This window comes from Cyprinodon variegatus, unplaced genomic scaffold (genome assembly GCF_000732505.1).
Source record: "Cyprinodon variegatus isolate N-32 unplaced genomic scaffold, C_variegatus-1.0 Scaffold143, whole genome shotgun sequence".
NCBI lineage: Eukaryota > Metazoa > Chordata > Actinopteri > Cyprinodontiformes > Cyprinodontidae > Cyprinodon > Cyprinodon variegatus.
In genome coordinates, this window is record NW_015150596.1 from 675,349 (window position 1) to 685,267 (window position 9,919).

A 9,919-nucleotide genomic window follows, 5' to 3' on the forward strand; every position below is an offset into this window, starting at 1 on the left:
GGGGTGAGTAGAAAATGAAGGCTAATCATGTTTTGGGTGTACTATTCCTTTAATGCTAGCCCCAAAAAAATAGCACATCAAAAGAAACGTGGGGATGTTTCACTTTAGTGAGATACTTTATGATGCTGAGATACTGTGAGACTAAAGATTGTCTTTGTCCAGTCGACAGATGTCCCTGTATCAGGAGCTCTAATCAGTGACCACATGGAACGCTGGAAAAAAATAAGACAAAAGTAAGTGCTCTATATTTTAGATTATCTAGATTTTGGGTTTTGTGTTGTTTCTTTCTTTTCTTTTTTTTTTTTTTTTTTTCAAGAAAGATTCATCCATATGTGAAAACTCACCTTAGTCCTCGATTCACTTAATAACTTTTTGAGTTTTGCTCTTGAGTTTTTTTTTTCTGTTTATTTGAAAGTAGCAGTGTTTTAAAATGTGATTTAAAAAAAAAAACAATAAATCATAAACTTCCCACTTCAAACTCCTTCTTTTAGTCTCAAGATCAGTAACAGTCTGAGTATTAACTCCCCAGCATGTATGGTCATTCTGAGAAGCAAGTGTCCTATCTTTGGCAATGCCATCACCATCGAAAAGTTAAAATCACAGACTACTGGCACATTACTAGCAATGTTGCTGTTTAGCAGCTTTTCTTTATCAGCAGTTTTTAATCATTCAAATTCAATATCAAACAAAAACTGAGCCTCTATCTCCAGAACATAAGCTTTCCTGGATTTAACAACAAAAGCAGACTCCTTTCAAGCTAGTCAAGCTCCCCCACACCAAACTACTTCCTGCCTGTATGGACCTTGCTTTGTGCACCGGTCCACAGTATAAGAGGCCACGTTTAAAGCTGTTCCTACAAAGTTGGCGGACTGGAATTATCTAAAGGCTCTTGTTATGCTGAAGCAGTCAAGAGTTTTTTTTTCACTGGAACTAAGATGGCAAGCCCAGCTCCAGACAAATCCCACAGCACATATTTTATGAAATAGGATGTACATATAAAAGAAAGCAGTGTTGTGTCGATGCTTATGGATATTTCCACCATCTTTACTCTAGCTGTCTGTAATAAGTGAGTATAGGAGGTCTGATTGAACCACAGAATAAAAGACAAAGGAAAACAAAGTTCAAAACACACAAATACATCAGGTTTATGTACCGATCGTTTTCTGCTTATCCAAGATCTGGTAAAGAAAGCAGTTATTTTAAGAAAAAAATGAGGCGTCACTGTCCACCTCTTTTTAGGGAACCTGAGTGTACCCGCCTACTCCCTTAAAGTTTTAAGTCCCTTAAAACTTGAAACAGTCTTAAAAAATAATTTATGAGTCAGATGAAGCCGATGCAAGGATCGTAGTCTGTGTAAGGTAAATAATATATGAGAAATAGGTTAGTAGAGTTTGCAGTAACTAGCACAGCCGCTAGTTAAAGACCTTTTCATTAAGCTGTTGATTTCATTTCCGTGTTCTCAAATTTGCTGGTTCACTCTGACGCCTTTAACGTCGTGTTTGAGAAACAAGTCGCTCACACATGAGGATCTTTTAAACAAAATAGTTTTCATGTGATGTCCACACATCATAAGTGACGAAGTTCCTTCATGGGAGAAAATCTAATTTTGAAAATTCTTCAGATTTTCCACAAAGCTCCTTTTTTTTCATAGTTATATAGTAACTGAAATCAGCAGAGGGGAAGAAAGGAGACTTAAATGCTAAACTCTGTTAGGCTAACCATTTTTTTTGTACTGTATCTTACACTTTAAACATGAATTACAGAATATTAGTTGTGACTTAACCTAAAGTAGGTTGAGAAAGGTTGGCTTTAAAGCCTGCTTGTTTCTGGTGAAACAAAAACCATGTCTATGAAAAACAATTAAATAAATCACAATAAACTTTTAAACAAATGTACATCATATGATACTGTTTTTTATTTAGATTATTTTTTCTTTCATTTAGATGGAAGGAGTGCTCCAATAAGAACCAGCTGAGGTACAGTGACAGCATCAAGGTTCTAAAGGAAATGAAGGAGCTGTATGACAACTGACTGCCTGCCTCACCGCTGCTCGCTGCTCAATGAAATCTCCAATGTGGGAAAGGAGCCATGGATTTAATGTTTTCATAACATACAGTCTGCAATGCAGCGCAGACAAGTAGAAAAGCAAAAACAGCAGCAGAACTTTGAACCTTATCAGAATTTATGCCCTTTAAATTACAGAAACTTGATTGTTCTATTTTCTCTCTTGAAGTGTGATGTAGTAGTTGAACATTTTGGTCAAACAAACTGTAAATGACTAAATGAATTACATTGAAGGTTGTATGTTTTTTTTTTCACAAACGCTCAAAAATACTTCCTAATAAATTCCAAAATGATTTAAGTCTATTGTGGTGTATTTCAAACAAATACAAAAATATCTTATTCATCCCCCCAAAAAATTATGCTGATAAAACTCATATTTTGGACTTTCTTGAACAAGTTATAGATATTAATGGCTATACGCACTTGGAGGAAGGAGATCCTGTCTGCCTCCGGTCTTTATTGCAGTGGGTCTGGAGAAACCTCTGACTAAAAAAAGTCAGAAGAAATGGATGCTAATTTTTGGAATATTGATTTAGTTTTTTATAAAATCAGTTTTAGAGGAGCTCCCAGGCTGGAGCTGCTGTTCTTTATTAGCTAGTCATTTTTTTCTGATTCTGCTACCCCAGTGGATTATATCAGAATAGAAAACTCTCCACAGCAGATATATAGAACATGCAGAATCTTGCTGCAAATGCTGAATGACCTAAGATTACAGTCCGCTCTTGTCCCTTATTGTGGATGACTTCACAGTTCCGTCTCCAGTTACTCTGTTGTCCAGGAACACTGGTATTTGCAGTATTATCAATTCCACTTCTCCTTCCATGATGGTAATAGTCTGAACTGTTCTTTATCTTGAATTTAAATTCAGGCTCAGATGATTTTAATCATACCATGCTACAAATTAGTTCCAGTTCCCCTTTCTTTACAACCAAAGACTTTCAAGAAATGGGTGCTTCTGTATATGACAAGAGTCAGTCTCACACTGGAACTTGGAGGTGTACTGAGTAAAAATGAATGGTGAGACCATTTACGCATAGAAATGGGTAAATAAGATTTCCCTTCAATCTCAAACTGTTTGTAATGAAGTCTTTGATCCAGGCGATTGTTGATGCCTCCATTAATCAGGTTAGTCATATTATCATGTTTGTTCCTAGTTGGATGTAATTCACTACCTCCAGAACAGGTGTGCTCAAGATCTACTCTCCTGCAAGTTTTTTGTTTGCACCCCAATGCACCCGAATCAAATAAGTGCCTCATTACCATAACTCTGCTAAGATAAATGAGGGGATTGCACCTTTAGATTCAGGTGTGTTAGAGGAGAGATGCATCTAAAAGTTACACAATGGCAGGTCTTGAGGACTGGACTTAAGCACCTCTGCACTACAACAAGCACTTCTCCTCTAAACCAGCAGGTGGCAGCAGTGAGATCATGTGGAATGTCTTACATTGACATTTAAAGGTAGTATGTTAACAAAAAACTGACAACAAAAATACAGCAATTAATGAATGACAACAATATACTACAAATAAAGAGGATTAACAGTCCTTAAAGAAATAGATCTGATGTGGGAGAGTTTGTCTATGCATTCAGTCTTTTATATAATTAAAAAGAATAACTACTCATTAAATATATTATGTAGAACCATACATTAAACAGCATCAATATATATATATAGATGTGTGTAGCTTTTTTTAGGGGGCTTTTTGGAAGCTATTAGAAAATTGGGTCCGTCCTTAGAGATTTGTTTGGAAAATATAGATGTTTTGAACATTCACTTTCCTGTTGTTTTGTTGTTCAATATACATTGATCCTAAACTGGTTTTGGCATGTTTTGGTTTTTGGCCGCTCTCCAGTCCATAATTGTCCCTGACTGACTACCCCTCTAAAAATGTTCAGGAACCACCACTTATTATTTTAGCCTTTGGAGAGAAATTTCTGTTAAACAAAACTTTGATCTTCACCCTGCGGAAAAAGCGTTCTTTTAAAAAGAATAGCAGAATCAAACAGGTATTACACAATGCAGCTAATGTGCAGTTCTACAGTTAGGTATTTTTAATGTATGTTTTATTGTTTTTTTTTTTTATTATCATTTTTTTAAACCATTTTCATTGTTTTATTTGTTCATTCTTTCAAATAGTTATTTTTGTCTTTTGTAGATTTTATGCTGGTGTTGGAAAAAGTGCCATTTCATTGTAGTTCTTGCAATAGAGTGTAATGACAAAATTACATCTCATGTTTAAAAAAAAAAGTGAAAGAAAAAAAAAAGATGGTTGATTAAATATTTAACAAATGCACGGGTGTTATGTAATGATTTTTATCTCTTGGAACTTTTTCTTCCCTTTCTGTTTAACATAAATGAGAAACAGCGAGTGGGGAATCCCCCCAAAAGCAAAGATTTGCATTCATTATCTTTAACAAAGCTGCTTTGGTATCAGTTAACGTTTCTTGAACCAATTGAATTGTTGAATTTTGGTTTTGATTTCTCTTAATTCTCACCAGTTTGTGTAAGCAAATGGTGCTGCTTATTGCCTCTTTGCAGTTTTTGTTTTTGTTTTGTTTTTTGCAATTTGGGTTCTCTTGTACTAACCTCACCAAAGGTATCTTTTATCTGTACTGTCGACTGCAAGGTAATGCAATGACTCTCTTGCAAAAGTTCTCTTACTCCACTTAAAGATGCTGTAAACATGTAATTTACTTTATTTCATAATTCAGTCAACCTCCAATGTGTTTCAGTTTAGTGCATGCATATTTAACCCTGAATATTCAACGCACATGTATAGTATTTGATCAGATTCTTCAGGTTGGATTGTCTAGCTTGAAAACAGGAAGTCGAGTACTAACCAGTGTGGTTTGCTGTAAGATAAAGACCTGTATAGCGTGTGCACACTGCCAATAAATTTGATCTGTAAAACGGAGGCTGTCATTGTTATAAATTGGTGAACAAAATTTATTTGATAAGTTCCAGTTAAGTTTTCCAGACAGATTTATCAAGTGTTTTATTCAGTATTTTCCTGTATGGGTAATTTTAATTAGATTTATTACAGAGTAGTCCTTCTATGGGAGTACTCATATATAAGTGTATTGTGTGTTATCTTTAAACAATTTGCTACCTTGGTTCTTAAAAGACAAACACGTGTTAAAAATAAACAGTTTGTGTGGCTTTCAATACAAAAAAAAAAAGAATAAAAAAGCTGCAATAGCTTTAAGTGTTAGGCTAAATAGTTTGTCCTGGAGTCCAGGAAGGTCCAGGGTCTTTCTGCATGAGTTTGCATGTACTCCCTGTGCATATGTGGGTTCTCTCCAGGTACTCTGGCATCCTCCCACAGTCCAAAAACATGATTATTAGGTTAATTGGCTAAATTGTCCTTAGTTGTGTGCGTTTTTGTGTGTGCATGGTTGGGTGTCTCTGTGTTGCCCTGCAATGGACTGATGACCTCTCTAGCATGTACCCTGCCTTTCTCTTTCCTTTAGTCCTTATCACCAACAATCTTCCTGATTTCTTCTTTAGTTGTAAGTCCATACTACTCAGTTTTTACTAGTTTTTTAAGCAAATAAATTAACGTAGATATACACGTTAACATGTGTCTGCACACATCTTCATTCATAGTTATTACCTGTTGCCATTGCAACCACAAAATGCATACACCTATGTACAGGGACTAAGGGTACCTTTTAATGTTAATTTTCCTTCTTTCATATTTTTTTTTAGGAAAAAAGGGTTTGAACCTCTTCCAAAACAGTCTTATGCTTGGACACTCCGTAGTTCCACGCCGCCTTAGTCATAATATGAAAATGTAAGAACAGTTTAGCTGTTGGATAACTTTTGATGCTGGAAAACAGCATCAAAATGCGTTCATAGCAGCATGTTTTTGCTTATGTTGTATATTTCTATAAGTCATTATGAAGTCAGCAACTTTTACCACCACTGAGTAACAGTCCACTTTCTCTTCTCCTTTGCTCAGCAAAGACTTGTCTAATGTGGTTTAGAAGTGGGGGAAGGCAAGAGTTGTGACAGTTGTACCCCATGATGTGGATATCTCTGTCTGGAGGCTCTAAAAGCACCGACTGTTGTCCCATTCAGCATTCTAAAAATCTTAAATTGAGTTTATTTCACAATTATCTCAAGTTTATCCCTACAAATCGTATTCTCATACCTGTCATTCTTCGACTCAACTTTACATTAAAGTTTTGGGATATAGTGCCCTATGCAACTTTCCTCTCATGCAAAAAATGTCCATGACTGTCTGCGTAAAACCTGTCGAGTCAGCAGTCTTCCCAAATATTGAGTCATAACATAGTATAACTCTATTAAAATTTTCTTGTTTTGGTTTATGGTTATATTCTAGATTTTCTGTACAACAGGATTTTGAATTTAAGTTTTCTTTACGCCATAATCTGTTCAGTAAATGCTTAAAACAGATCACAAATATATCGATTTAAATCTTTTAAGAGAAAGTTTTAATTGATGTAAAGCACCATATACCCTATTGTTGAAATGACTATATATTGTCATTTTATCTACCTTTTGTGAGTTATTGCACCTCAGTATAAAGTGGAATATTAATGATGGGAACTATGGATCTAGATCTGTCTCAGTTTTCACAAATACATCTATGTGTTTCATACATGCACAGGATGAGATCCACACATGTACAGAACAAGATTCACCAAAGTATTTCTGGTCCATAAACAATTATAAATTAAATTACAAAGTACCAGAAGTCTTTAAACTTCACTGCATTTGTGTGTGGATTTTTGAGACTCCCTTAATGTGCATCAACACACAAATGCGTTTTCTTAAACGGGATGGTTTGCAACCAATCATAAAGCTCCCTATAAGGAACATAATTGTTTAGTTGTATCATAGCCAAAAAGGAATGGAATGAATAGCATATTTTCTTTGCTTGTGTTTAACAGTCAGCACAGACCTTATTTTGCTCCTTTATATTTCTTCAATAGACACAATAGTGGCATGGCTTATGTTCTGTAATGCGAATGATGAAATCCATACTATTTCAAAGAATGCATTCTTTCTGTAATAGTCAAACAAAATTGAGAGGATTGTGGAATCGTATTTTTCCTTGGCCTATTTGTGAGATAAAATGTTTAAAGTGTGCCTTTTCTCTGCCTTAATAGGGGTGATTATTTAGAGGCCTTTTTCCATTCTTTATGTTGAGATGTGGGAAAAGGAAGGAGGTTTGAGAAGAAGTTTCCTCCCTAGTTTAGATAAGAAGGATCATAGATGAACATGTCCTCACTGTTTCTGGTTTTAATGGGAAACAGTTGTCTGAAATGTTTATCTGACTAAATTCATGTCTTTGATGAACTGAAGTGATTCTCTTGGGGAGACTCCATGTTCGTGTCTGAGAATTCTCTTTATATGCAGGGGTGGGCAGCTACCTCACCAGACCCACACTAACAGTTTCAGCTGTATGTGTTGTACTCCTCTGCAGAGTCAAATAAACCTTTTTTTTCCTTGCATATCAGCTCTCAGTGCTCACAGGAGTTATTTTTCAATCACACGTGCAGAATGTTATGTCTGCGAAGAGCTGCAACTTGAGTGTTGTGAATCTGATAAGGTGTACGTGTAGAAAAACCACATAGAAGTTTACAGGGTTCGTTTGTTACCTACTCCAACTGCTTTGGTTCCAAAAAAAAGAAAAAGAACTCTCAATGTCGTGTTTTTTGTTATATTTATAAGATAATAAATCAAAGCTAAAAGTGTAACAAAGACATTGTTTTCAGAATACTTTTATTAATTGCTGGAAATTCGAACAGTTGTGTTGAAAAGCCTCGTTTGAAACCTTTAGCGACGCAGCAGAGAAACATGGAAATACAGTCATTGTTAAATATGCAGGTACATGAGTGGGAAAAAAAGCCAGAGATATCCAATCTGTTTTTGAAGTAAATGAGTCATTACATACAAAGATTCACAGTATTTACAGTAATTTCATTGAAAGCTTAATATGTAGAATGAAATGCCACAGCACACCCACATAGGGTTTCAAGTTACATTTGTTAAATAAATCTGGAGGGAAGGGGTCTCTGTGATTTTATCAGACTTCCTGTTAAATATATCAAGATTTCTAGGTAACCACAGACAAAAACACCTGCACATTTTTTACACAAGTAAGGACAAACAAGCATTAATCCAAATAGATTCCTTCATTGTCTTTGCACAAATTTACAGTTTTTTTTTTAATCAAAACTTTGTCCAGAGCTCTTCAGTGCGGTTCATTCAACCTCTCGCTTTCAGTCATTTTGAGGCTGATTCCTCTGTGCTCCCTGAACTCCTTGTGTGGGTCCGTTTTTTTTCCATTAAGGTCATGGATGTCTTAGCGTCATCCTCACCAGTAGGGGTAGTAGAAACAGACTTTCTTGGAATCCACGATGATAAGGAGCGGGAGGATCCAACATATGACAGGTGGTCCTCTGCCAGGGCATTTTCTAGAACCAACCATATGGACTGCTTGAGCTTCTTCTGAAACTCGTCACACATGAAGACATAGAGGATGGGGTTTAGGCAGCTGTTCATGAAGGCCAGACATACAGTAAGAGGACCTCCAATTTGAACAAGTCTCATGAGAGAATCTAAGGGTTTTAACTCTATGAAGCTCAAAACATGGAAGGGAAACCAGCAAATAAAAAATGCAAAAATTATGGCGAAAATGATTCGCTGAGACCTCCGTTTGCTTGTCCTTTGAAGACGCCTGGCACGGATACCTATAGCCACGTAAGAGAAGAGTATCACAACGAATGGAACGAGGAAGCCCAAAGAAAAGCGGAATGTGTACAGACTCGTTTTTTGTTTCTCTGTAATATTGTAAGTGCAATAGGTGTTATTGCCTTCTTCTTTCACTGTACGTAAGAAAGCAGAAGGTGCGCTGCAGATCCCTGCAGCCAACCAGATGACAGCGCTCATGACTTGAGCTTTAAAGATGGTGCGCTTGTTTTGTGCCCACACCACCACCCAGATGGACAAGCAGCGATCCAGACTTATGACTGTCAGAAAAAAGACACTGGCAAACATGTTGACTACGCTCACAAAGCTGTTGAGCTTGCACATGAAGTTTCCAAAGGGCCAGTGGTGATCTTGATAGAGAGAGACAGCTGTAAAAATCAGGAAGGCTGTAAAGAGGAAGTCTGCCAGAGCCAGGTTAAAAAACCAAACAGAGTTGACAGTTTTCTTCATTTTGTAGCCTGTCACATAGATGACCAGACCATTACCTACGGTGCCAACCAAAATGATTGCACAGTAGATGACTAATGAGAAGGTTTTGATGTGCTTGACAATATTCAGTCCAGATGAATGAACTGAAGTCCCATTTCCATTACCTGATGAGTAAAAATAGAAATGGTTTAAGAAACATCAACCAAAATGCACAGGAGAAGAGACCTGGTTTTAAAAGAACCTAACAACATTTCTGATATTAAATATCTACTTTAATGAAAATTTAGCAAAGAATTAAATGAAATAAATAACTTGTATGTCTAAAGGCTCTTACCACTTTCCATTTTGCTTGAAGCTGAGTCTGCATTCACTCTGAACTGATCTAGTTGAGATCTGATCCCTGCTGTGTTGTTACTCCTCCTTCTCAGTTCACAAACCTGCCAATGAAACTGTACAGATGGGAGTAAACTAACTGAACAGCATATTCAGGTGTAAAAAAATATCTAATTTAGGATTGAAAATAGATCAGATTTTTGTTCTCTTATGTAATCTGATTACGATTAGTTTTATTTGGTTGACCAACATAACTGGGAAGGGGAAAGGACAATGTGGCATCCTTTGGCCTACTTTACCCTTATTACTGTAAATAAAACCTAATTAGTAAACAAAGTATAAATGAGAAT

The 9,919-nt window shown here is 36.2% G+C and overlaps 2 protein-coding genes across 2 annotated transcripts in view; one reads left to right on the forward strand and one right to left on the reverse strand.

The window, feature by feature from the left end:
* Positions 1-3,742, forward strand: part of lin37 (lin-37 DREAM MuvB core complex component) — a 6,726-nt gene extending 2,984 nt beyond the window's left edge. The window contains exons 8-9 of the mRNA XM_015376910.1: positions 163-233; positions 1,944-3,742. Coding sequence (XP_015232396.1) covers positions 163-233; positions 1,944-2,031 — 159 coding nt within the window. The 3' untranslated portion in view covers positions 2,032-3,742. The remainder of the gene's footprint in view (positions 1-162; positions 234-1,943) is intronic.
* A 4,120-nt stretch (positions 3,743-7,862) lies between these two features.
* Positions 7,863-9,595, reverse strand: LOC107086119 (C3a anaphylatoxin chemotactic receptor-like). The gene is made up of 2 exons (XM_015376876.1): positions 9,571-9,595; positions 7,863-9,400 (listed from the first exon to the last, which is right to left on the reverse strand). Exons 1-2 carry the CDS (start codon positions 9,578-9,580, stop codon positions 8,322-8,324), a joined length of 1,089 nt encoding a protein of 362 aa, XP_015232362.1. The 5' UTR covers positions 9,581-9,595; the 3' UTR covers positions 7,863-8,321.
* Positions 9,596-9,919: the final 324 nt, after the last annotated feature.